Consider the following 27,502-nt stretch of genomic DNA (forward strand, 5'->3'; position numbering starts at 1 on the left):
GGCTGGGCTCCTTCAGCCGCACCGTTTTCACCGACAGCCGCCGCGCCGGCCCGCAGTACCCCAGCGAGCGCGCAGGTAAGCGCGGCCGCCCGCCAGCAACAAAAATGGCGGCGGGAGCAGCCGGGGCGGGGGAGCGGAGCCCTTCCAGGAGCCAAGATGGCGGCGCCAACGGTCACCTGGCGGCCGTCAGGGCGGGGCGCGCTGTGGTTTAAAAGCGTGTGCGTTTGCATAAAGCATTACGGGTAAAGTCCTTTGTTAGTCCGGCGTTAGGCTGCCAGACCACCAGAACTAAAAGCATACGTAGTTTTAGAGAACACCAAGAGCAAATAGAAGAACTAAGTTGCTGCTTTGAGCTCAGCAGCCCACACAGTGAGGACGGACTGCAGTGCTTGAAGAGCTGTACCCATAAGCTGCACTTAAGTAGCAGAAACTCAGATTGCAACGTACCTGCTTTCTCCTCCCTCGTCCAAGTCTAAAAGGACCATCCTTGCGGACATAATCCATATCCATAAGAAATGAGAGTTTTTCCTTAGTCCTGTTGCCAGGGAAACCTGCAAACAGCCCACAGTTTTATTTCTTTGCAGTTTTATTCCTTTGCAGTGACGGGAGCCATAGAAATAAACTGTCTGCATAGGCAGGTTATGCTCATGGAGGTTAACATGAATTTCAACTGATAAATCCATTCCAGCGTGATTAAAGTCATTTCAAGACAGGAGCACTCACTATGTTGTTGTGCCAGCATAGCTACACTGCTAGCATACATATCAGTTCCTCATTTTGTGTATCAGACAACACTGAAACATTCTCTAGGCTCCTAGAACAGCTGCTCTTTCAGTCATTTCAGGCTTCCTTTGTTGAAGTTCTTATGAGAAGCCTCAGCTTATTGAAAGCAATGGCAAATGTATCATGAATTTCTTTGAGGTCAGGCATTCAAGTCTAAAGTTCACACTCACATAGTTTAGGGAGTTGCATCAAATTTGCCAGTGCAATACAGTCTTTCCCTGTATTTTTGCTATTCTAGAAAGTAAGCACAAGTTCAACTTAAGATGAGTTATAATTTGCTTGTATTTCTATGCATTCATTCAAAAGACAATTTTAAAACTTGAGCAGAAATGAAAAATACCAATGCTGGGTCAATTCAACCTTTAATGTACCTCAATATTTTCATCATCACAATTTAAATTAGAACTCTTGGCTTTTCTCTTTTTAAATATGGCTACAAAGCATTGCAATTTCATTTAAAACGTATTATATACAGAGAAGAAACAACATTACTTGCGATTGGATGGTCTTGTTTTTTTGAAAGATGAAACTAGAATCATAGCATCCTTGGAGTTGGAAGGGACCTTTAAAGGTCATCTAGTCCAACTCTCCTACAACAAACAGCTAGATCAGTTGCTCAAAGCCTGGTCCAACATCTTTTAAAATTGTATCTGAGTGTCCTCACAAGTCCACAGACTGATTTGTTAGGAGAGCTGAAATAAATTTAGACAGACAGTAAAATTGTTTTTGAAGTACCTATAGATTTTCATTCCTTTGTAGATGTAGCAAAGTGTTGATGCTTAAAAACGGGATCATTAAAAATAGATACTGGTTTTCTTGCACTTTCTATTTCAGTTTAATCAATACCTGCCCCTCACACCCTGTCCCTAAGGTCTGTCCCAGTTCTATTCCCAAATACTCCTCCCCTCCCATCTAGTCTAGTAACTACCCTGAATAAATGCTCCTGCATCTGGCATAAAGACTTCTGGAACAGATTGTACCTGGATGCATGTGTCTGAACTGGAAACAGGAATGCCAGGCTGAGATGGAACAAAAACAGGTATGGAAATAATTGGTACAGAAAGAGAAGACAGTGTCAGAAGAGGGGTGGTTCTGAGTTTGGAAGGAAAAACGTGGCTGTTGGACTAAGGTCCTATTGAATATCATCATGACAGACAGGGAAATAAGACTTGAATACAAAGCAGGTCACAGTGAATACTTTCTAAACATGCTTAGATGGTACCAAGTGAAGATATACCCACAGACTTCACTTGAGGAAAATGTAAGAAGTAGGTCTGTTGGTAATTGAAGTAAATTTGTTGTAATATAAACTTATTAGTTAATATGACAATAAATGGTTTGTTAAAAATGAACCATTGAATTGAAATGCCCTTAAAATTTTTCCTTGTTTTCAGTTTGATCTTTTAAAACTATGATTAAATTCTACACACTGAATTCTGCTTTAAATTCTGTTTGCTGTTTTCTTCATTGTATCAACATATTTTGTTCTTACCATTCTTTAAAGGACGAGTTTTAGCTTGACACATATATGAAATTCTTTAATCAACATCTAAAACAATTACAGGTTTCTTGCAATGTTACTTTTATCCGTGTTTATTTAAAGACTCAGAAAATAAGATGGGCATTATATGCCTGGAATCTAGTATTAAGTCCCTGCTCAGGAAGGTCATCTACAAAATGAAGATAATCCAATATGTACTCATCTAAACTCTGACCATCCTCTTAAGAACAACAATAAAATTAGCACTTCCTATTTCTGCAGTATCAGTATACAGCAGTACTTGAGCTGAGCCTATCAGTCAAGTTATTGACTATCTGATATTTCATGGCTTACTCCACAGTCAGACTCTCAACTTGAATTTATGATAAAAATTCTGTATCATGTGAACTGGAAGTTTTATTAGATGGTAGGAAATAATATAGCCTAAAATGAGATAGATTAAAAAAAATACTTTTAACAGTTAATTTGACTGAGAAGTGTTAATGCCCTCCTTGAAGCTAAGAAGGAGCACAAACTTTCTGTCAGTTACTGAAGGAAGATATGGAACAAACTAGGAGTGATAAAGACTTCTCTTTATCTGCAGATAATGAAATACTTTCCAGTTTACCACTACAGATGTCCCTCTATTTCAGCGTTTACTTTTTCCCATTTTGGTGGCTCAGCACAGTTGTTATGCTCCAGCTGAAGGTGAGTCCTGAAGGAAAATAATGATTTGTAAGTGTAAATTTTCTTATCAAAACCCCCCAGTACAGAAATGGAGCTCACTGGAGTTAGAATTTAGTAGGTTTGTTTGGGGGAATCTTTGAAACTGGAGTCTCAAGAACATTTGAAAGCTGATATAGCACTGTCAACTTACAGTAGCATACAGTGTGTTCATTTAACAGTGTGTTCATGTTATGAAGAAGAATGGCAGAAGCTCTTACTCTTTTCTTCCTTCTAGTATCCAGTCTTGTCAGATTACTACAAATTCATCCTGGTCACAGTCATGATCCTGACTTCTCTAATAGAGGTCATTCGACTCTACCTGGGATACATGGGCAACCTGCAGGAGAAGGTAAGTTACCATATGTACATTTTAATTTGTAGAGGAGAGCTTTTTACAATTGAGCATAAATAAAGCAATCTACCAGTTCATCTGAGAGATTTATGTTGATTAGATGGTTATTTCTGAGTGATATCGTTTACCTTCTATTACCTTGGCATCATCTTCCATTAACTTTTGTGGATTTCTCCCTCAGAGGTGACCACTGTCACTCCTTAAAACTGTTTTTTAAGATACAATTTCTGTTAAAAACACATTATATGGAAAGATAAAACCATCTCATTTTGCCATTTCACATTATGTTCTGGCTTTTGGAAGATTTATTTTTAAAAAATGGTTTTCTCTACAAACTTTAGTTCCCCTGGTTTTTTTTCCCCTCATCTCTAACTGCCGGTTTTCAGATGGTGATGTCTCCCTGTTACAGGTCCCTGAGCTGGCTGGGTTTTGGCTCCTGACTCTCCTTCTGCAGTTACCTGTAATTCTCTTCTTGCTATTTAATGAAGGTCTGAAAATTCAGCCATTGGAAAGATCAGTTAATATCATCTTTGCCCTCTTCCTCATCTTCCAAGTTATTGCAGCCTTTGTCACCCTGAAAAGAATGGTAAACAAACTGGCAACTCACTTCCACCTTAATGAATTTGACAGGCTAGAGGAACACCCCGTGCGTCATCGTTATGGCCCGAGTAAAGAAGAAAATATACTTCCCATGGCTACTATGGGCCCATGCTGAGGAGCTTCATACAACAACTTTGTGCTGGGGATCAAGCATTTAGTGCCTGAGACACTAACAGAAGCAGGCCTTATGATGCTACAACTCTGTTCCATTTTCTTGGATCATTATCTATATTTCTACTTCAGAGACATTAAGAAATAGACCGTAAGTGCCAACATTAAACCTCAGAGTTGAGCTCCACTCTGCAAGAAAAATCAAAGCCAATGATGTAAGTTGCTGAGCGGACCAATTAATTTGCACACTGTTACTGGGTAAAGCACCTACAGGGTAGGTTTGGTGGGTTTTACATTTTAAAAAGTCACATGCCATTTCTAAAGAACAGAAATCTATTTTCCTAACTGTTTGCACACAGACATATTTTGTTTACAATAAATCCTTTTTGTATGTTTGCATTTACATCAGTTTTTTGTCTATTCTTCCAGATGCTATAGATATGTAGTTAAGCAAAAACAAGCAAGAATCTTGAAGCCTAGAAAAAAAGTAGGTGTGCCAGTGATGAGAGACTACAGCTTGAGGCAGTCCTCCAGATAATTCCAGCACTAGGAATTCCTTATTAATAAACTAGGGTGGAGTTTTGAAAGTATTCTTTTGCTCAAAATTCCTGCACTCTCCTCTTTGGCTTAGCTGGAGTTTTAACTCTCAAGCCATTCAAAATGAACAGTGCAGTTTTCTCAGACAGAAAATTCGATAAGTCAGATGTAGTGAAATTATAGACATTAAAAAATAGGTTTATGTCACTGACTGTTTCTTACAGGACACTACATATGCCACAGTTCTCTCATTTCTATTTGTATTGATGTCTAGACTATCTTCTTCAGTTTCAGTAATCACTGAATGCTCATTTTTTTCTGTCAAGGAGGGAAAAATAAAATACATTTTTCATCTGAATCCTTAGTTTTCAGTAGGACAAAAGTAAGCAATTTTCAGAGCTGGCACAAACATCCAGATTGCTTGAAGAAAGGTAAAGAAGTCTGATGTGAAAAAGGCAGAGTATACTTAAAGCTCATAGAACCTTTGTGAAAAAAGAAAGCGTTGCACTTTGTTTTATGCCAGAACTCTTTGTTTCAATGCATGAGTGAACGTACAACTCATTCTATTGAATTTCCTTTTCTTATTTTGTTATTGTAGACTATATACTATCAAGGCACATACCCCTTCGTTTTTAAACAAAATGCTTCTACCAACAGCAGAATTGGCTGTTGTGCAGAAAAAGAGCATTAGAAACTCCTTGTAAAGACATTCCTAACCGATGCAGTGGGAATATTTGTGCATATTTTCATATCAGTTACATTGCTGCAGAGTACTGAGGCCAGGGCTGATGAGGTATAGGAGAAACTTGTAGGATCCATTACAATAACAGATAGCAACATAACAGATCCTAACAGCCCAAACAGAAGTATCATAAACCTTGGAGCTTATTTTTCCCCAATAACTGTAGAGTGTAACTCAAATGTCTTAGTGTTCTGTAGACATTCAGTCTCCTCCTGATGCAGTACGATGGGAATGACTCCAGAGACTGCCTTTCTCTATAGAGGATAGAGTGCAGACCTCCAAGGAGCTCAGCTCCACCAGTAAGAATATCTGAGTGTTACAGAAGTACAGATTAACAGCACAGCGGGACAGTTGAGCACTGCTAGTTTTCAGTGCCTTCCAGAAAGCAGCATCTTTTCCTTACGTGCACCTACGTGCAGTAAACTAAGATCTGAAGAGACAGAGTGATGCACCTATAGTATTCGAATCTCTTGCCTGCACTAGAGAATGCCACATTCTGTTTTTTCTCCGGTATCATCGTAAGAAGTTTAAATTTATTCTAAGGTAAGAGTGTAATGAGTGGGAAGGCTTTTGACACCAAATACATCACATACAACATGATAGGGCTGAAAAAAATTCAGCCGTTTACTAATATTGACAAAAAGGAACTGGTCTCCAGGGCTAAGGCTGCAAGGATTCAAAATCCTTGCTTTTAGTGATAAGGAAACCATAGGCTTGGAAGATCAGCTGCCATGCAAGATGATTACCGGAGCCAAAGATAAATGGATACACACCCCTCTGCTGGAGAGAGAAACAGAATATTGATGTGCTGACACAGATAACAGCATTCAGACCAACTGTTAGATTTGCCTGGAAATGCTGAAGGTACAAACCAGTCCAGGATATAAAACTTCAGCAACATACTTGATAAATCCAAGACCTCCACACTGTCACCACTCAGGTTTCATAGCAAACCTGGTAGTCTTTTTTTAAATTCCATTACCAGCTTAAACATTCAATTATGAAGCCAGCCTGCCACTACCTGAAAAGTCACATTCTGAGTCTACAGCTGCAATTTTTCCACGAATTTCCCACTCCCACTTCCCAGAGGCAGGAGAAGAAAATTACAGTAGCACTCAGGAAGACAAAGTAGTGAATGAGGACTTGCAATGAAACTTTCCCTTCAGGTGCTAAATTTCACAGGAACTGGTGAGTCTTAATATAAGCAGAAAATACACTAGTTACTTGTAGCACAGCCAGATTTCAGACATGAAAAAAGCAAGTTTCAGAAACTTCCAATAAACATATTGAAAAACAATGACATACATGAGGAGGAGAAAAAGAAAACTTCTACAGAAGGTGCTTACACACTGCATATAAAGGGAGGAACTTCTATGCATCAGGAACACAGAAACAATAATGGCATTTATGTCTTAAAGAAAAATAAAAAAGCTTCATGAAGATTAGAAATAGTTGCCAGAACAAACTGGAAGCAGTGACAAGTACAGGAGAACTTCCAAGGGGTGTTGCAGGAAGGCTAAGAGTCCTTCATAGTCTTCTTTTAGTTACTCAGGTAACTATGAAGAGCTTTGTTAGCCCATAATAGGAAGCACGTATCCATCTTGTAGTGCAAAGCACTCATGAGTAGAATGGGAGGATTTAAAATGCAGCAAAGCAGGTCGTTGGGAAGCAAAGGTTTTCAGTGTTTTTTTTTTCTCCTCTATGAAAGGGAGAAAGCTTAAGAACATTGGAAACTGCAGTGTAAGTTCATCATAAAGCTGAATAGCATCTAGAAAGTTTTGAAAGTAAGCTGTACAATAGCACCTTTTTGTCGCATTGCAATTTGCGCAGAGAGCCACTATTGTTTTTTTAATAATCTAAATAACTATCAGTATGTTCCCCTTCGCTAGGGAGATCTTTGAATGGCAGAAATCTGTGAAGAACTAAACCCTGCATTTATATTACTTCAGCAAGTTTACTGTTAGGAAAGGTCAACAGACAGCTTGAAAGGAAATTTGTACTGACATTCTTCCTTTAACTAAAGATGAAGTACCAGCATATTGCCTTAAAAATTCTATTTTTAGATTACTGATCAATTTGAAGATGGATTATTTTCATTCAAGGGCATTGCTGCTGAGAGTCAGAGTGTATTCCTTGTCAGAAATGGACATTGTAAAAGGATTATTATTATTTTTTTAAATAGTAGGCTGGACTTCTGAGAAAGGGAAATTAAATTTGGAAGAAGCTTCACTTATGTACCTTGCTTAGGCAGATCTGATAAGGCAGACTTGAGATAAGGGAAATTTGATAAAACCAGACAGTTTGTAGAAGAAAGGATGCAGCAATGACCTTTCTATAATTCACTCTAATCATACATTTCACTCTTGCCATTGTCTCTTATGAACTAGAATGGAGTTAGCTTTAATCTACATTTAAACAGTTAATGAAGCTGGTAGAATCGGCACCATTACTCAGTCTGTTAAGATAGTCAACAGTAATATTTGATAGCTAGGTAAGGCTTCAGACATCATTTATTTTGAAAAACAAATTTTGCTTCTCTAGGAAAAGATCAGATGGCAGATAAAAACAATAAAGAGGTCTTCTATAGGAGGCAGGTAAATCACTATATAAGGGTCAACTGATAAGGCCAAGAAAAAAATCTAACAATAAATAGGTTCAAGAAACATGGGGAAAATGAATATACTGATATTAAATGCCTCTGAAAGAGCAGAGAATGTATTAAAAGGAAACAAATGTGCTGAATTACTGTCTTGAAATCTTACAGGGTTCAGGAGAAACGTTATTCCACAAGCTAAGCAGGAGCTTACAGGAAGCAAATCCATGTTCACTGAATAAATACAAGTTACGCTTGTTATGAAAAACACCTTCTACTTCAGATGATCCAAGATTTGAAGGTAATAGAAATATCACGTTTGGGAAGCATATACTAGCCAAGAAATATGAGCAGGGAAATATATATAACATATATATATATATTATATATAGCATATATAACAGGGAAACCACAGAGAAAAGCAGAACAAATCTGGCAGACAGCTACAAAAATGACTGTGCTAAAACCTATGGCTTCCCAGGTAGATTGAGGAAGTATTAGTGACTTCCCTTGAGCATCCAGTGCTAGGGAAGAGATTCCTGCAGTCTATGAAAGAAGCCACTGTTTTTCTTTAAGGGATAGAAAAGACCCTTCTCTATTCACATTTGTACAGCCGTGCTATTTCCAAATCAAAAATGCAAGCAAAAATGTTTGAACCTTGTTTAATTACCCTGTCTCAGTTTACTCAAGCCACGCCCTAAGCTGAATTCATTAAGGTGAAAAGAACATTGGATATACTCGTACCCAGTCACTCATACTGCAAATACCAGGGGAATTTATTTCATATAACTTCACAACAAGAAAGTCTGTGGTAGGCTGGAGCTTTGAACAGCCTGTCCTTTTCCATGCAACTACTAGTACTCAGTTGCTTAAAGAGGAAACTCCAGCTTGTGACTGATACGGATCATTCCGGACTGACAATGTGGTCCATCTCCTGTTTGAAGAACGAGCAGTGGGGTTAGCCTGGTGAACCACTGTGGTCTGCCACGTTGAAGGGCATGTGATGGGAATAAGCATGCTCAGTCGCTGTGTCACACCTAAAAGAACCACTACTCAATTTTGACACCTGGCAATGATTACTTGTCTCTAAACTAAAAAAAATATGGCTTTGAAGGGTGGACTATTCAGTTTAAGAATTGGTTGGATGGTCACAACCAGAGGGTTGTGGTCAACAGCTCTACATCCCAGTGAAGGTCGGTCATGAGTCACGTCCCCTAGGGGTGAGTCTTGGGACTGGTGCTCTTCAACATCTTCATCAAAGACACAGACAGTGGGTTTGAGTATATCTTCAGTAAGTTTGCTAATGACACCGAGCTTAGTGGTGCAGTGGATACAATAGAAGGAAGGGATGCCATCCAGAGGGACCTGGACAAGTTGGAAAAGTGGCCCATGCGAACCTAGTGAGATTCAACAAGGCCACAGACAAAGTCAAGACAATCCCAGATGCATAGAGACTGGGAGAAGAATTCATCGAGAAGTCCTGTGGAGAAGGGCTTGGGGGTTCCGGTAGATGAAAAGCTGGACATGAGCCAGCAACATGAACTTGCAGCCTGAAAGCACAACAGTATCCTGGGCTGCATGAGCAGAGGGGTAGCAAGAGGGCAAAGGGCAAGGGAGAGAATTGTGTCCCTCTGCTCAGCCTTTGTGAGGCCCCATCTGGAGCACTGCATCCAGGTCTGGAGCTCCCAGCACAAGAAAGACATGGAGCTGTTGGAGTTGGTCTAGAGAAAGGCCAAGATGATGATCAGAATGCTGAAGAACCTCTCCTATGGAGAAAAAAAAAAGTTGAGGGAGCTTTGTTTGTTCAGCCTGGAGAGGTGAAGGCTCTGGAGAGACTACCTTATTGTGGCCTGCCAGTACTGGAGGAGAGCTTATAAGGAGGAGGAGGGAAACTGACTTTTTATGTGGTCTGATAGCAATGGGACAAGAGGGAACAATTTTAAACTAAAAGATTGGAGATTTAGATTAGATACTAGGATGAAATTTGGAAGGTGGTGGGGCACTAGCACAAGCTGCCCAGGCTGGATGGGATCCAGAGCTACCTGATCATGTACCTGATCTAGTGGATGGCAACCCTGCCCGCAGATTTCAAGTTTTTTTAAAAACTAATGACACCAAAAGAAATAAGAGGTCTCATTCTAGTAGCCACTGAATTACCATTGTGCCAGAAAACATGTATGTGTATAATCTCCAAACAGAAAAAAATTCTACCTCTACACAAGATACACAGAACTGTAGTAAGAATAAAAGCAAGGAAATGAGCATTTCAACTACATACACAAATGAACTCTTGTCTAGTAATAGGAATTATTAAAAAAATCAAAGAAGCGACATCATCATGATTGTCTTGACTCCCTGCTCCTGGGTGTGTAGCAGGAACTGACAATTAAAAACAATACTTTTGGGCATTCTTTCTTAGGAGAAAAGAATCAGTTGTAATTTATGCCCCAGGAAAGCAGGTTGAAGTCACCCAGAAGGACAAGAGCAGCCGATCTAGAGATATCCCTTACTTTCTTAGAGAATAATTGCTTGTTGCTGTCATCCTGGCTGGGTGGCCTATAGCAAATCCCACAATGTCATCCACTTTATTTGTTTATCCCTTAACACCTATGCAGAGGCTCTCTACCCAATTTTAACTACCTCCCTGTCTTTGTGTGCGATCACCTGTCAGTCTGAACAAGCACAGAGTGCAGCTGCAAATTTCTTCCAACTAGGGAAGAATAAAAAGTCCTAAAAGTCATGAAAGTAGAATGGAAAACAGTGTATTATGAAAATACCAATAAGGCAGCAGCAAAAGGATTAGCCAGGCTGGCTGCAGTCAGCAATGATGAAATGTGACACAATAAAAACCTCAGTTATTGCATTAAGATCGTTTTAGGATACTGAAGACTTAAATAAAGGAGAGCTCTGGATTACTTTGTTATTGAATATTGATATACTTTTTTTTTTTTTTCCTAGAAACACTAAGCATGAAATACACAGTTACAAGGGGAGTTTGAGAAATAAAAATAAGTGAGGAATAGTCTGCAAAGGATTGTTTAGAATGTTCTGGATAATTTTGTCCTAAACATTACCTGCAACACATTTGGCCATGTTCACGTTTCTCAGTATAGCTTTTAATTGTATGTTGCTAAAGGACTGATGCTGGTTCAGAAAGGCAAGGGAGCAGCAGGACAGCTCTTACTTGCTCTTTTGCCAGCAAGTTCCCACCCGCCTTGCTGAGTGCTCATTGCTCTCATCCCAAAGCCACTCCCCAGCACAAGGCAGCTTTGGGACTGGAGGGGCTCCTTGGCACACATGCAAACACTGATGCTGTTGCCCTGTCAATAAGAATATTAACTGGTATTAAAACTCCGACAAAAAGATGGACTCTCATGGGGATCCAGGGAAGGGTTTGTTTGTGTTTTTAATTTCACCGTATGGCCAGCTGCCACTGTTGTAGGCTGCTGAGGCTCTATTGCTGGCAGTTAATCAGGCAGCCAGCAGCTTGAATGTTTTAATGCTGGCTTGCAGCCAGTTGCCAATATTCTAGCCCTGCACGGTCACCAGCTGTGACAGGAGCTAGAGCAGGACCTCTGCATCAAACTTACTTTCATGCTACTACTGCAAAATGAATGCAAAACCAGAGCAAGCACATGCAGCTGAGGAGGTGCACCATCCCACCTGAGTGAGAAATCAGGTGGACTTCTCCCAGCGGCCTGACACTGCAACTGCCAGATTTACAGCTGAGCATCATGACCAGAGCAGAAAGGCCACCCTCCTTTGAACATCTCAGTCAGGTAAAAGTTCTGCCCATCACCCGCCTAAATAAGTGATTAGATGACAAATAATTTCCCCTTCATTGCTAGAGGGTCAGTAAGCTTAGAGAAATCGCACAGCATTTGGAGACACTTCTCTTCTGAGCTGGTAAATAAGTGTCAGCATGGGTCTGAAGGCCAATGGACTGTTCTCCTCCAAACACTGGAAGACCTTTGAGCCAGCCCTGCTTGCCACATGCCACAGTTCCCATTGTATGCCATCAGATCACCATCCCACATGAAAAAACAATTCATTATACAGCATTCCCCATGTTATGTGGGAATTAGACACTTTTCCAGGCACATGGGGTTCAGCCCTACAGAAAACCCTATGCTGTTCATCTGCAGAACAGTCACATAAAACTGGTTTGGTGTCTCAGCTTGGGTGCAATATGCCAACACTCACAGCTTTGCTGTGACAGCACTGTTGGTTAGCACCCATTTAATATATATCATTAATATCCCACAGGCCATCTAACATCTAGTTTGCTCCTGCTCTCAGTTCTGTATGGTTTTGATGTGTTAAACATGTGAACAGCGCTTTTCAAAGCTGTATTCTGAGCAATTCTTATGGTCTCCTTTTTTCTGCTGCTGCATCAGTATGCCTTGAAAACTAATGAAAATCAAAGCATTGGCTTTGCTGTTAGCAGTGTACACTTACATAGATGCTGTTGCCTGGAACTGTTCAGAAGAAAAACAATTGTTGGAAATACCTTCAATCCTGTTTTCTGCCAGCAGAGGGGCAGGCCAGCATTTTCTCTTGCTAGCAATGTGAGAAATCCCTGTTGTACTATCTGGGGCTCATTATCCTTGCTGATAGCTTCCTGATCCCTTACAGTGCATCAGGAAGCTGTGACGGGAGAGCAAGCACTCAGTTTCAGTGGACTGGGTTTTATTGCTGCTGAGCCTTCCTGGGTCACCTGAAATCACTATCCCAGGCTTCTTTATTCCTCTGAAAATGGAAAGCAGCCTGCATCCAGACCAGTCAATGGGGAGAGGCAGAGTGCGTGGGTGTAATTTAGCATACCATCAGCTGGTTAGGATAGGAAAGGTATTATTTTTCTCCTCCTCTACAGCTGGGAGAAATCAAGAGCACATAGACCTGGACTTTAAGCAGCACATCAACTAGCAAACAGAACAAAAAGCCCTTTTCAAAACTCTCTAGTTTATCACAGTGTAGGTGGGAGGCTGGCATCTTCCATTTCTAAAAAGCTTTGAGTACCACCCCCAGAAAATGCAATCTGACCTCTTTTAAAGCTCCCAGGTTGCACCCTGGAAGCCCTGTCAGGTCTTTTCCCCAATCTAAACTAGCATTGTCTCCAGAGCACTAAGAGTTAGTGACATTGCAAACTGTGCTGCAGCCCCATTGCAGGGCAAGGGCTGGGGGACGTACACGAGTTGAACATCAAAGTCTTCAAATAACAGTGCACGCTGTCACAGCGATTAAGTGGTTTTAGTGTGGAAACTGAGACCAAAATCCCACTATACTTAACACTATGAACCACATTTTTACTGCAACATATCTTCAGATGTGCAGCCAACCCTTAAGAGAAGCATTTAGACTCGATATTTTAGAAAACCTCTTAAATAAGTTTAAGCTGGTGCACTTATTAAGCATTCAGCAACATGCAAATGTTCTCCTGCTGTGTTCTCCATCCCTGCTTCCCCTTCTGCGTCTAAGCAAACCTAGAGCACTACATACCCCCCAAAACAGCTGAAAAACATCCAAACCCAGGATTACACAGGTCCACAGAAAATTACTGCAAGCCAGGCCAGCAAGAACTGGGGGGAAAATTAGATCTCAAATACCCACAGCAATTCAAGCTGCAATTAGTTTGAATAATTTCAAGGGCAGATCTAAAACACACATACCAGCACAAATATTTTGGTGATCTCAGTCAAGAGACTCCTCCTCTCCCTCTTCAGGGCTGTAAACAAAGTTAGGTCACAGGAGAAACATCTTGAACTCAAGTACCCTACCAGGAGAACGTGCCCTTCCTTATGGCTTTAACTATTAAAGCTTTAAAAAGCAGAAGTATTTAAAAACAAAATTGGGATAAAACCAGGATGTTTTGAAAGAGATTTTTTTTTTAATCCAGCTACAAAGAGCTTAGTGTGTAGGTTGTTCAGCTCATAGGGCCACATTGGTAGGGCAGCGTTTCAGAGAATCGTAAAATCTTTTGAGATGGAAGGGACCTTTAAAGGCTATCTAGTCCAACACTCCTGCAGCAAGCAGGGACACCCACAGCTCCATCAGGTGCTCAGAGCACTATCCAGCCTGACATGGATGTCTCCAAGGATGGGGCATCTACCACATCTCTGGATGACCTGTGCCAGTGTCTCGCCACCCTTACTGTAAAAAGCATCCCTACTTCCAATCTAAATCCTCCCCTCTTTTAGTTTGAAACCATTTCCCCTTGTCCTGTCACAACAGACCCTGCTGAAGAGTCTGTCCCTTTCCTTCTTACAGCCCCCCCTTTAGATTTTGAAAGGCCACTCCCAGGTCTCCCCAGAGTCTTCTCTTCTCTAGGCTGCACAGCTCCAGCTCTCACAGCCTGTCCTCGTAGGGGAGGTGTTCCACCTGAACTCTCTGTGGAAGCTTATGGAGTAACTCAGAAGGACCACTGGATGTGGAGACAAAGCGGCACATGGTTGCACTGCCTGCAGCACCCAGCACCAGTGGCTGTGCAAGAATTTGGTGGAAGAACTATAATTTCATCTCTGTATCAGTAATTACATGTATTTCACACAGATGTCATAGGGTACAATAGATGCTGTGAAGAGTACTCATATATTAAATAATTTATAGCATAATAATTAACAGTTAATCACTTACAAGTTAAGATGCTCCGGGAACAATCCCAACTCACAGTGTGCACTGCCTCCTTCCAGGAAATCTCACTGTTTAGACAGCACTCCTCACCATCACAAAGCAAGCTGCTCTACTGCATCCCAGCAGACCCTGTGCTTGCACACACACACCTGCAGGTAATAACCAGGTACGTGGCAGCAGTGCTAATGAAGAAATCAAACTCTCGTGTGCTGTAATGTGATAGCTACAGAGTGAGGTGGGGAGCATCTCTTGCTGATGAAGACACAGGAGAGAGGAGAACAGGTTTTTAGATATATAGCAGAAGGGCACCCTCTTTTTGCAGCTGAGCAGGCTTCATTACTCTACGCTGCCTAGTTAATTTAAGCTGCTGCAGACGTATCTATGCCCAGCACATCCACCACACATTGTAGCACGATGATTCTCAGCTGCATGTTGCAGCCTTCCTCCTTCATCACCACCCATCGACAAGCCCAAACCACGTGGTGGCTTCATGGAAAGCTCAGCTCCAAATCTGCTTCGGATGCAAAGCTGTAATGTTCCTGCAGATAAAGCAACATCCTCCCTCCATTTTCTGGTAATTTGGCCACCTTCCTGCTTCCTGTAGGTGCCAGCGTTGACCCCACCAGCCTCCTGTGGTTTGCTCTATTATGTAAAGAATCCTCTTCCCAAATCCTGAGATCTGTGGCCTGAAGCAGGAAGCTTTCTATGTCCGCTGTCCATGCTAAGAACCATTGGGGCACGCAGAAGTTGCTCTCAGCTACATCTGCTGCCAGTGAGCTCCACCGCCCCATTACACACAATTGAAAAAGAGCATTTCTGTTATGAGTTTAAGGTTTGCTTTTTCAGATTACTTTTCATCCCCTCATTCCAGCAGCATGAGAGAAGCCAGTTTGATGCATATTATCACTCCCACAGCCTGTTGTTTCTTTCCTCTTTAAGTCATGCCAATCCTAAAGCTTTTCATCCAGGAGCCTCCCCAAACCTTTCCATCACCCTCCCAGTCCCGCAGTGGGCTGCATTTTTGAAAAACAGCAATATTGCCTTTTCTCTTGGGTTTCATCCTTTGTTTTTATTTCTGCCTTCTGCAGTGCAAGCAAAGGAGATGCACTGGAAGCCTGTGGTGTTGGGGGCTGGAACCTTTCCATGCACAGCTCAGTCTGTACCTCCAAGCAAGCAGCCCTCTTACATTGCTTCTTGTTATTTTTCTCACTTTCACTGAGGTGCCAGTCATTGCCACTGCAGGGTCAAGCAGATCTCTTTTTGCTGGCTTTTCTGGTCAGGCAGATGATGGGGAAAAGGTAAAGGATGCCCCGTCAGGAAATGCCTCCATGTCTTCTCCCCCAGCCCTGCAATTCAGATCTGAGCTCTACAGCCAGATGAGGCCTTCCCCTACCTGCTTCAAAGCTTGAAGCGTTTTGGAAGAATGAGTTCAACCAGGGCTCAGTGACTCTATTTAATGAAAAAAATCAGCTGACATTCCCCATTGCTCCCCACAGGACACCTCCCTGCTTCCAAGTTAATCACAGGCTCTCCCAAACCTCTGCACACTCTGCAATAGATCACTGATAATGCATGAGGGAACGGTTCCTACTGCAAAAAAAATCGTGCCTCACAGCCCATAAATCCACTGAGCGTGTCATTTCATATGGCCCAGGGCTGTGAGCTAGCCCAGTGCTGCACAGAGAGATGACAAATCCATTTTGGATGGCAGAAGCAGAATAGCTTCCAGTCAATCCCAGCCTGCAATGCAAGAATTCAGATTTACAGACCCAGCAGATTTACTTTTTGCCTCGTTTTATTGTCTATTAATTCACTCCACTGCAGATGAGGAAGATTTTGGCAGAGCAGGTGCCTTTTGCAGCACACAGACATCTATCCTCATGCCTTCATTCTTGCCCATGCCCCTGGGTTCATGCTGCCCCACTGTGAGCTTAGGAGGAAGCACCAGCTCTGCCCACAGGTTTATGACCGCTGTGGTGCAACACAGTATCACCAAGGATATACATCCCAGCTGGAGCAGGGCTGAGACATTAAGAGCACGATGATAATTTCATGTAACTGCCAGAAGTCCCAGCTGCACTCTGCAGTAACATAACTCTTTGCAATCTGCTTATTAACCATGCAGCTACTACAGACAGGGCTGGGAATAGCACAGCCTAGACCAGATTTTTCTTTTGAACAATTTGCATTCACTATATCACAGATACATGCAACAACAAAAGAGAAAAGCAGGGGGCACATCCTCCCCTTGAGCAAGAATGCCAAGGAACATGACCAGAAACCACCTTGTGCTGGACAAAACAATGAGACCATGTACAAGGAAGTTTTCTCCCTGGGCTTCCCCACAGTGCAGACGGAGGAGCACACCCAACCTGAAGGGCACTGTAGCAGAGCTGAGAGGGGAAGAAGGGAGAAGATTCTCTGCCAGATCATGCCTGGGCCCTGGTTTGGTACAGGACGAGTTCCAAGGAGAGGGGCTCAATGCAGGAAAGACTGATCTGCATCTTTCCCAGTTTTTACTGCCCAATTTCTCATGAGGCTGAGAAAGTTCATTTCCCAACAGCAAGTGCAATATTAATTTTGCCCCTGCTGCATTCTTCGGCCTCAGCAGGGAACACAAGCACACACTGTGCAAATACAGACACGTTGATGGTTTCCTTCTTTATGATGGAAAATTACACACACTTATCTGCTTCCCAGGGAGATGCTAGCATTCAATTCTCTGCTATTCACAACATACTTGCTTTCACTGAGTGTTTTACACGTGGTTTACTGATTGCCCATACGTACTGCAAAGGAAGCAACAAGCAAAACATATTTGAGAGCTCTTTGTATCTCTGCCTGTTGTTAACCAAACCCAGACAGTGCCAAAGAGCGCTAAAATCAGCTGGGGCTGAGGACTTCATTGCGCAGGCAGGGGTCCCACCAGCACCCCAGCTTTTGGATGAGACTGTGATTGGAGCACACATCCTTCAGCCTCCATATCCACAGAACACCTCAGTGAGAATGGGTCAACAAATACAAAGAGATGGCCCAGAGGCTGCACCGAGGCCCCCTGCAACTGTGTCCTACATCTGGCAGTCCCAGCTCTGGGCCAGCTCAGCTGGTCAGAGGATCCTGCGCTAGATTTTCAGTAGCCGACAGTGCCCTCCAGTGGGACATTTGCCACCATGCCACTTACACACTTCCCAAAATGAAAAAAAGGTTATTAAAATTACTTTTTAGAATTCCTGGCAAGGAAAGATAAGGAAGTTACAAGCCCAGGATACAACTGCACCGTACTGCCAGCCAGGAGGATAGAGTGATGGTGCTCTTTGCAGCTGGCATCTCAGCAATCAAGATTCACATAAGCATCATAAAGTGCTGTATCCATGCCTCAGGAAGGCCAGTAGCATCTCCAGGGCTTGAAGTCAGGGCCTGGGATGTTCCTCAACCAGGCTGCAAGAGGCTGAGGCTCTAACGTGGCTGCAGACTTGCCCTGGCTCCCACGGGGCTCTGCATGATGGGCAGAGGAAAGCAGCGTACCTGAGCACAGGTGCAAGGCTAATCTTTAATTTCCCAAATTAAGCACTGAAACATTTATTTTACTTAAAAAAAAAAGAAAAAGTATTTAATTATTACATGCTAACAGTTCTGCACAAACCTCAATCAGGGTAAGGGGGAGAGAATACAGAGAGCATTTGGTTCCAAAGGGGAACAAGCATTTAAAAATACAATAAGTGACAAAAACGAGAAAGGCTGGGGGAGAATGGTGGGCCATAAAAAACAAGGAGATCCTATACAGCCAGCACTGACCGCACAGGTAATGAGGGCCACCCTAGAGTGGGGGTGACTGCTCCAGGAAGACTCTATAGGTCTGGCCAGAGTGTGCCCGAGCCCCCCATAGCCACTCAGGGGGCCTTGCCCTCAGCTTCAGCTGGAAGGGGTCGAGGCGCAGGCAGTCTCCCAGGTCCCGCAGTTCTATCACTGGTGGCTCCTCCACAGCCCGCTCTGGTGGCTCCTCAGGCCCCGGGGCCCTGCCCAGATGCTGTCTCCGCCATTTTGCCCAGCACAGGGCTCCAGCAGCCACCAGCAGCGCCAGGCTGCCTGTGATGGCTGCCCCCACTAGGATGTCAGCATGACGGAGCAGGAAGCCCAACCCTGTTAGAAGAGCCAAGGCCTGAGTTGGGGTTGGCAGTGCACCCCTCCCAAACTACCACCCAGCCACAGGAGATGGGGGTTCCCCAACAGGGCCATTGCTGAACTTGCATGGAGGCTGGGTAACCTGCTGCCATTCCCCTCCAGGCACACAGGGACCCCAAAGATAAATATGCATTTATAAAACATTAACATAATGCTATACCTAACCAGTCTGGATAGGATTTGATGGTGCAGCATGTCAATGAATTTGGAGCTGAGAGAACAAATGAGAAACGCAATTAGACTGCAAGCTCACACTCAGCTTTCAAGAGCTTATGGGAGGGGATGTGCTTAATTATATTAAACAAGCAGCAGTATTTTAAACTGATGCAGTTAACTGATGCAGGTCACCCTTTGGATGCTCATTTAGGCTCACCTCTGAAAGTAGATGCCTCTAGAGCCTGCACAAGGAGGACAAGGAGAAGACTATTTGTCCTCCCAGTACAAGGCTGACCTCCTGACCTAGATACCCAGCTTCAGAAGGGACCATGTTGGCCTCCAACCCACACACATCTGAGAACAAACCCTGAAAATCTCCTGAAGCCAGAGCATGAAGTGCTTGGTTTTTGTTTGTTTTTTTCCCCTCTACAAGAACAGCTATCTGGGAATTGCCTTGCAAAGACACAAATCTTCCCCCTTCCTAGAACCATGGTGCCAGTTCCAGAGCCACTTTTAAGCACAAGATGTAATGCGCAATAGCGAAGACCTGGCTGTTTGGATTTCAGTTAAGAGCCGCACATGGCAAGAACAGCTAAATTGAAGCACTCTGATGAGCCAATGGTTGCTGAGGTTGCTGCACAAGAGACTCATATATGCATTGTTTGTACTAACATCGCATACACGATCATACACCCTCCTCAGAACCATCACCATGAGACATGCAGAAGTATGAGAACATTACTGTGTCATCTACCTGACTGAGGAGTACGGATGCAAAGGGTGCCAGACTTGGTGGGAGAACGATCCTCGTAGCCCTTCTTGCAGCGACACAGGTAGGTGCCCACACCATTGAAGCACTCTGCCTCCTCCCCACACAGGCTGACCCCCGAGCTGCACTCATTCACATCTGATGGGAAACAGGTGCCAAGTCACATCAGGCTCAACACGAAAGGGCCCTGCTGCCAGCCCAGAGTACCCACCTTCTACCAGCAGCGAGATGAGTTGCAGCTTCCCCGCTCCCACTGAAGCACCAAGCAGCTCTCCCAGCTGGGAGCGCAGCAGCAGGGACATATTTCTCTCCTCTGGCTTCAGGTGTAGCCAGAAGGTGAGCAGCAGGCTGGCATTGCTTGTCCTGCGGCAGGAAGAGCCCAGGGTGAGGCAGGAAGAAGGCACTATGGCCAAGCACTGCTGCAACAGCCCTTTCCACTCATTAGCAGATGGTCACAGTGCTGCAGGCTTTTGCAAAGAGAATTTGTAACGAGACAGCTTTACTGGAGGAGAAAGAAGCCAATATCCAAGGAGCACCACAGGTAATAAAGATGCCTATCAAGAAGGTGGCATACCAACAACCATACCTTTTGGCTTCCTTTAACTTTATTTCACTGACTCTGTTGGCAGAGAGTTTCAGGTTCTGCTGGATCTGCAAGACAAGTAACCAGTGTTGATTTGATATTTGGTGGGCACAGAATACAACAGCAAACCACTACTTTTCTCCCTCCTGTCCTGCTCTTCTCTTTCACAAACCACTCAGGACATGTTAGATGTCCCATAACCCTGTGCTGGGAGCCTTTTCTCTAGGACACTAATGCCTCCTATCTGCTGAACTTTAGCTCAGCTCCCACAAACAGATAAGATAATTTAGGAAAAGCAACAGAAACCCCAGGATAAGCATTTAGATGAGAAAGAGTGGATGGGCTGGGTGCCATCCAGGGTGTGAGAGGCAGCTTTATGGACCAGGCAGCAGGGTGAGCTCTACACCCACTGTAGGCTGCATCCCAGAAAGCAAGACTTGAGAGCACACAAATCTAACCCTGCCTAGACTTGGTGTTTGAGCCGCCCTCTTTCTAGAGAGAAGTTAGAACCTTTGGCTGGTCACATCTGTTTCTGCAGTGCCTTTCTGCACCTAAACATCATCACTGTGAACAGGCACCCTGCAGGGCATCAGCATTAGGCCTTGGATTTTGACCAGCACAAGCAACTCAAATGCTGGCTCATCATGTGATGTTAACAGAAAATCCCTGGGATGAAGAGCACAACGTGATCTCTAGCAGCTGAGTTTTTGGGATATAGCATTTGCTTTTCCTTCCTATGCCCATGCCCAGGCTTACATGGCTTCTTATAGATTCTAGGAGATCCCTTCTGAGCTCACTGCCACCAGGAGTGATCCAGTCCTCGTGTTTGATTTCAGTCATTACTTCAAATAGCACATCTACAAAAAAAGAAAAAAAAGAAAAAGAAAAAAGAAAGCTCTGAGCAAAAGTAAGTCCACAAACAGGCTTAAGTGAGTTAGCCCAGGATGTCAGCGACAGCAGAACTGCTACAAGGAAATCCTGTCAAGTGACATGTGAGCGTTTCCAGGCATCATGCATCAGGCAGAACAAGTTGTTGACAAAAGCAGAGAAATCTTAGCTAATGCTCAGTGTGGAATCCTGGAATTGATCTCTGAACAGAGTACACAAAGCATTAGCGTACATTCAATTGTACTCAAACTTCCTCAGCAATTATCTTCCTAAAAGGTACCACCATAATTTGTGATATCCTAGAAGCCTTCATCTCTGACGCATCTCTATTTGGAATCAGCACAAACAGCTGGCTAAATCTAGGCTGACATACGCTTACTGAAATCTGTTGTTTAAAGGCTATTCATCCATAAATCTCTCCTCTGTTCAAAGATCAGTCCCCTTCTGTATTGATTCCTTTTTGCAAGCCATTGCTGTGGTTTGCTCTACCATACAAACCCAACTTTGCTTAATTACTGATGCTCTCATAAACAGGCTTTTCTTCTCCTTAGTCTGAAAAGCAAAGCTGAGAAACCAGACAGTCCTGAGACATGGTGTGCGTGTATTTAAGTAAGAATAGAACTCCTACACAAAAACAGGATTTAACAACCATCAGCAATAGTAGAGCTCCGGCATCCCAACATTTATACCAGATTTAGCATATGAACTCAGGTTTCTCCAGGGTAAGTGCAAAGTACCTTCCAAATGGTCACCAGTAAGGAGTGCACTCCACTCTCTTGTAAAGTTGATGGGCAAAGGATGGCCATGTACAGCACCAGCCAGCACACCAAGGTTAGGGCTGTGCTTTAAGACGTGCTCAAGACTTTGCATTGCTTACCTCCGGGGTGGTGCAGAGACTGCAGTGCTGTACCGTTCTCCAGAGATGCCAGAACTGAAGCCAGATCTGTCAGAGCAAGGAAAAGAGACAGGCTGCTGATTTCTGCCTCCTGACAAGGGGCAAAACACACATTAGGTGTCAGTTCACAAGAAGAGCACCAGCAATGTTTCACACCAAGATGGGCATACACAGCCTGATTCTGGTGTAAGTTGTGGAGGAAAGGCAGCTTCTCCTCAGGTAACTCAGAGCCCTGGTATTAGGAGCCAGCCTCTCCCTGTTAAGAGGAGCATTGTCTCATAGATACCCATGAAATAACATGTAACTCTATGCCCTCTCCACCTCCAACATCTTGGATGTGGTAGGAACTGGGTACCAACTGAAGGAAACAGTACTATCTTCAAACAAGACCTCTACAGAGTGCTGCTTCTCTAGAAATGGGTATTGAACAGCATTGAGCATCAGTTCAGCCCCAGATAACCTAGAAGACAACTTACCAAAAAGATCTTCATGTCCTTCTCCTGGTGACAGCACATCTCCAGCAGGCACACCTTTGTCACCCTGGGGCATTGCCTCTGAGGCAGGGACATCAGTTGAGTAGGGTGAGGCTGTGCTGACTGGAGCAGGCACCAGCTCTACATCTCCCTCTGCAGTCCCCAAGGCAGGCAGCTTAGCTTCAGACCCAGCACCTCCTCCCGATGGAGCCTCCAACACATCCTCAGTGGGTTCCCTCCCCTTAGTGCCACCATATGTAAGGCTTCTTTCCATCTCTTTTTCACTCTGCAGCTCACTGCGCTCACCCAGGTCAGCACCAAGCCAAACATCTTCCACAAGATCAGGGGGATGTTGGCCCTTGTCCTCTGAGCTTGCCACCTCAGCCTGGATCTTGCCTGCAGTAGGTGGAGTGGATGGGCTCAGGGAGGCTCTCAGCATGGACAGCAAACCTTGTGTTGTCCCCGTCCTCCAGCTCTCTCCCTTAGAGGTTTCCTGGAGGGGCTCTTGGGGAGCTACAGCAGCACCTGAAGAACTCACAGCTTCATAGTCTCCAAATACATAATACTGTCCTTCAAAATGTTTGTATTTGCTGCTTAGGGGGCCACTTCTTGACAACAGTAAAACGTGGACAGCAGTAGCTTGCGAAGCAAAGATCAGAGTACCTCGGCTGTGACAGGCATACACGAGCTTAGTTTCCACACGTGAGAGGACCCCTTGGAAAATGATCTTGTCCTGGTTCTTACCACAGCTTTCATTGCTCTGGAACCCCTGAATGTAGATGACAATGTGCTTCTGGGGCCCTGCCCAGATGGTCCAGTTGCACCAGATGTTGGCTTTGACATCACCGTACAGTGGGAGGTAGAACACCCCAAACCCATCCTGAAAGATGACGTGGCAGCTCCTAACAGGGAAGTACTCCATTACCCAGGGCAGTCCCAGCTCTGGTAAGTCATGAACAGAAAGGAAGCATAATCAGTGATCAGCGTATAGCCCGGGACACAGATAACCTGTTCCAAATCCTCTACTGCTGCAGAATCCCTGTGGTTTCAACCCCCAGAGTCAACTCTCTGCTCTGGGATTGAAGCTGGGCCCAGGGACCCAGTTGCTCTGGGGGCTGGAACTGTGAGCTTTTGCTCCCAGAAGAGATTTAGCCAAGACCATCACATTTTTGGAAGCCCACCCCCCACCAGCAGCCAGGCCCACACTTGCCAGGCTGGAACTGTTGGTAGGAGTATCTCTCATCAATTAGTTCCAGCTTCAAAAGATGGCTCACATCAAAATAAGAAATATTTTGAGACCTACCAGTGTGCTTCTGTGGCTGTCCTCCTAGCATCTCCATACGTCTGGATGCAGGACCTTTGGCAGCCTCCCACAGTTTCTGGCCTCTTGGCACTGTTTGTCCCCACTGGACTGCTGGAGGATCAGAGTGGGCAGCATGCAAGGAGGAATTTCTCTGCTCTCCCACACCCACCTGCAGAGTTTCCATGGTTTTCTGCATTTTAACTGCTCCAGGGAGCAAGGCAGAAATCATTTTGCCACTAGTGGCCATGCCTAATTGCAGCGGAGCTGATGTAACCTCATAACTCAGGGTGTCCTTGGCCCGAGGAGGTCCCACACGAGGCCTTGGGATGGAGGCTGGAGAGGGACCGCTCACAGGAGCTGGGGTTTCTTGTTGCTGGCCACCCTCTTCCAGCACACCCTCTCTCACCCAAGGGCCAAGGTAGCCAGGGGACACATCTACATCCATTTCAGGGGCTGCCAAAGGATGGTGAGGAGGCAATGGTGAGGCCATCTCCTGCCCTCCTGGTGAGATGCTTGCCCTTCTCCTGAGGCTGACAGAATCCAAACCTAATGCTGCCAGTGGGGAGGGGACAGCCCTGGACATGGGCTGTCCTCCTGAAGGAAGAAGTCCTTCAAGGGCAATGTTGGCAGAGCCAAAGCCCACAGGAACAAGGTCAGAATAAGAGAACACTGGTGCAGGGATTATTTCCAACCTGCTTGTGGAAGCAAGCTCTGGACCTGTTGACCTAAGGGATGCCACCAGCCAAGTCTGTGAGGCAGTATCACCCTGGTAGCAGCAGCTTTGTGTGTCCCATGAGGATGCAGAAGTTTCCTCAGCAGCTGGACAGATGCATGCTTGGGTGCTTGCAGGAAGGCTCCCAGGGTGCACAGGGACTGCCTGCAGGACAGGATGGCTCTGGTCACATGAATGAGGATGCTCCAGGAGAATGTCCCATGGTGATGTGGGAAGTGGCACCACTTTCTCCTCAACACCACCCCTGGAACTCTCCAGGGGGAAGATATCCATGAGCTCCATATGCTCGAGGTTGGTTGTTCCCAGCCTGAGCTGAGTAACAGGCAAAGCCTCAAAACTGCTTCTCTCTCTCTCAGGCAGCAGCTGTGAGCAGTCCCCACTCACCACACCATAGGGGCTGCTCAGGCTGGGCATCAGGCCCCTTGCAAGGCCAACAGTACTGCTGCCTGCTGCTCCGTCAGCTGGGATGCTCAGCTGGGCATGGCTTCTGTCCTTCCTTAAACCCAGCCCCTGGGACACGGTGGTACCAATGCACCCAATGGTACCAATGCTTCTGCCAGGAGAAGAAGCCTGTAAATCAGCACTCAAGTCCACATGAATTGTGCGTGTTGGTTTAATGGTAAACTGGAGGTCTCCCAAATGTTCTAGCCTCAGGGTGGGGTGCAGTACAGACTGTCTGTTCTCCCAGCTCATGCTTGTGGGCTGCAACAAAGGCTCCACCACTTGCAAGGCTCCAAAGAAAGGTGTTTCCAAAGGCATGCTGGAAAATTCACGTGTATAACCCAAACCTGGAGCAACACATCTGCTGGTGGTGCAGCTCAACTGCTGGGCATCCCCAGCTATGCCTTCCTCTTCCTGGCAGAGTCTTGATCCTGTCTGTGGCTCAGAGCCCTGCACACAGGTAGCTAGCATGCCCAGGAGCTGTGGACTCGCACCTTGGTATGGGACAAGCTTTACTGGACTTCCCATCGGCATCAAGGTTGCAGAGCCTCCAAGGTGGTCTGTCCATCCAGGCTGGAAAACACTGTCTTGCTTAGATGGCTTTGGAGCAAGAGTTGCAGGAATCAAAGCACCTCTAGAGGGAGATTCATGTTCCTGGTGCTGGAAGACGTAAAACTTGCCTTTAAACTGGGTGTCTCTGCAATTTGGCAAGTACCTTTTCAGCAACACAACATGCACAGCCTGAGCAAAGGTGGCAAAAACGTGCATCTCCTTCTTCCAGCAAGCATAAACTACATCATTTTCCACCAGCGAAGAAACTCCTTCAAAGAGGATTTTGTCTTTATTTTTGTTACAATCCTCCTGTGTGATAAAGCCTTGAATATAAATTATTATATGCTTCCTGGAGCCTGCCCAGATTGTCCAGTTACACCACAAGTTGAACGCGGAATCACTGCGATACTCTGGAGGAGAAAACTCCCCATATGTGCCCCTCAAGACTCTGTGGCAGCTTCTCATGGGCAAATATGCCAATATCCAAGGAAATGCTGACCCTGGAAAACAACAGATAACCTCAAGTTTTCCTTCTTCCCCACCTGCCAGGTAGGGAATAGTCCTTCCTTCCAGAAATTGCCTTCAAGCTCTCCTATCTCCCACGTGCATGAAACACCATGAGCAGGAGAACATGCTGCTCTGCCTGCCTCAGGCCCTGGGGGTCAGGGGAAGGAGGTCAAAGGGTACAAGCACACACACCAGCTTGGGATGCTCCCAAATCTGCCATCCCTCCAACAAGGAATGTTTCCACACATACCTGTTGACAACTCACTCCAAACCTCCTCCCACCAGCTCTCACCCCACCAGCGTGTACACCTTCACAGGACCTTGGGGCAGCTGGAGAAGCCCTGGCACCACATCACACGCTGCTGATTGCAGGCAGGGCAGTAATGGCCCAGCAATACAGGAACCAGAAAGCAGCTGGCAATTGCTCTCCTTAAACATCCCATGGAAACTGCTCCACACTCTCAGAACCCACAGTACACAGTGCAAGAGCAGCAGGAGCTGGGGATGGATACTCACACACTTGCATAGATGGCCTGAAGGCTGCACATCTCATTCTTGCTTCAAGGCTTCAGCCAAGCAAGAAGCCTCTCAGCAGGGTGAGAAACATCAGCACTCCACTGTGGTTGAGTTAGTAGGGAAGTAACAGCATTTTCCAGAAATACTACCTTCAAGCTAGAAGGCCCACAAGCCATCGGTGAGTTTGCCCTCCAGGAAGGCCATTATGATTTGGATTGTGCTTTAATTGCTGCCTAAAGACAGCTTGCTGCAGCCAAATCTCCTGCCTCAGGCCTTCCCATCCCAATGCTCTACATCCCTTCTTCCATCCCACAGGCAGGTGACTGCTCCAGGCTTCCCACACCAGAGTTTGACATGCCCAGCAAAACTGAGAATGGAAAGAGAGGAGTGGCACAGAGAGAGAAACATTAGCGTGAGAATTAAGTCTTACCTGCTTTAGCATCCTGATGTTCTGAGTAGGACTTGCATGCCTATGAAGAAAACATCCTCACTGCAGACCAGAGCATCAGCGTCTGCACTAGCACAGCCCGAGACCAAGGAACACTGACACCACTTCCTTCATCACCTCATTTTTCCTAGCAGCACTCCCCACCTCCAACAGCAGCAGCGTCACCCAACTGATACTATAAGGGCCACGGCTGATGCAGTACCACTCCCAGAGTGGCCAGGGTACCCACACCTCACTTACCCCCACAGCTCTACAGTCAGGACTCAGCAGCCCTGATGCAGGTCCCCACACCAAGGACACCAGGAGCAGGAACACCAGAAGGGCCCAAAGCTTCATGGTAGAGGCTCACAACATTAAAACCAGACTCAAATGCCTCCTAAAGTACCACTTCCTCCCTTAAACAACCCAGCAAGCTTCCCCCAGGTGGAGCACTTACTCCACCCTCTTGCCAATATATGCACCCATACATTGCCCAGGTACCCCAATAACAATTAGTTTGTCA

General features: G+C 45.0%; 2 protein-coding genes across 2 annotated transcripts; one reads left to right on the forward strand and one right to left on the reverse strand.

Moving 5' to 3' along the window:
- Positions 1 to 5: 5 nt before the first annotated feature.
- Positions 6 to 4,455, forward strand: TMEM17 (transmembrane protein 17; the record flags this gene model as incomplete). The annotated part of the gene is made up of 4 exons (XM_010706512.1): positions 6 to 75; positions 2,868 to 2,971; positions 3,225 to 3,338; positions 3,751 to 4,455. Coding segments are annotated over 4 exons (594 nt in total), but the record flags the coding sequence as incomplete, so codon positions are not given.
- A 13,697-nt stretch (positions 4,456 to 18,152) lies between these two features.
- On the reverse strand, positions 18,153 to 27,448 carry LOC104909512. The gene is made up of 10 exons (XM_010706513.3): positions 27,241 to 27,448; positions 26,983 to 27,022; positions 23,804 to 26,029; positions 22,504 to 23,442; positions 22,010 to 22,075; positions 21,001 to 21,101; positions 20,248 to 20,312; positions 19,873 to 20,024; positions 19,647 to 19,799; positions 18,153 to 18,694 (listed from the first exon to the last, which is right to left on the reverse strand). Exons 1-10 carry the CDS (start codon positions 27,334 to 27,336, stop codon positions 18,372 to 18,374), a joined length of 4,161 nt encoding a protein of 1,386 aa, XP_010704815.1. The 5' UTR covers positions 27,337 to 27,448; the 3' UTR covers positions 18,153 to 18,371.
- Between the last annotated feature and the right edge of the window lie 54 nt (positions 27,449 to 27,502).

This window comes from Meleagris gallopavo, chromosome 2 (genome assembly GCF_000146605.3).
Source record: "Meleagris gallopavo isolate NT-WF06-2002-E0010 breed Aviagen turkey brand Nicholas breeding stock chromosome 2, Turkey_5.1, whole genome shotgun sequence".
Taxonomy (NCBI): domain Eukaryota; kingdom Metazoa; phylum Chordata; class Aves; order Galliformes; family Phasianidae; genus Meleagris; species Meleagris gallopavo.

Bases quoted from the DNA above. Each gene is read 5' to 3' on its own strand.
- LOC104909512 (XM_010706513.3), bottom strand. From the start codon at position 27,336: ATGAAGCTTTGGGCCCTTCTGGTGTTCCTGCTCCTGGTGTCCTTGGTG. The intron at 22,076-22,503 runs GTAAGTTGTCTT...TTGCTCTGACAG, and splicing joins AGGACATGAAGATCTTTTTG to ATCTGGCTTCAGTTCTGGCA. The intron at 20,025-20,247 runs GTATGGTTGTTG...TTCCTGCCGCAG, and splicing joins AAGTTAAAGGAAGCCAAAAG to GACAAGCAATGCCAGCCTGC.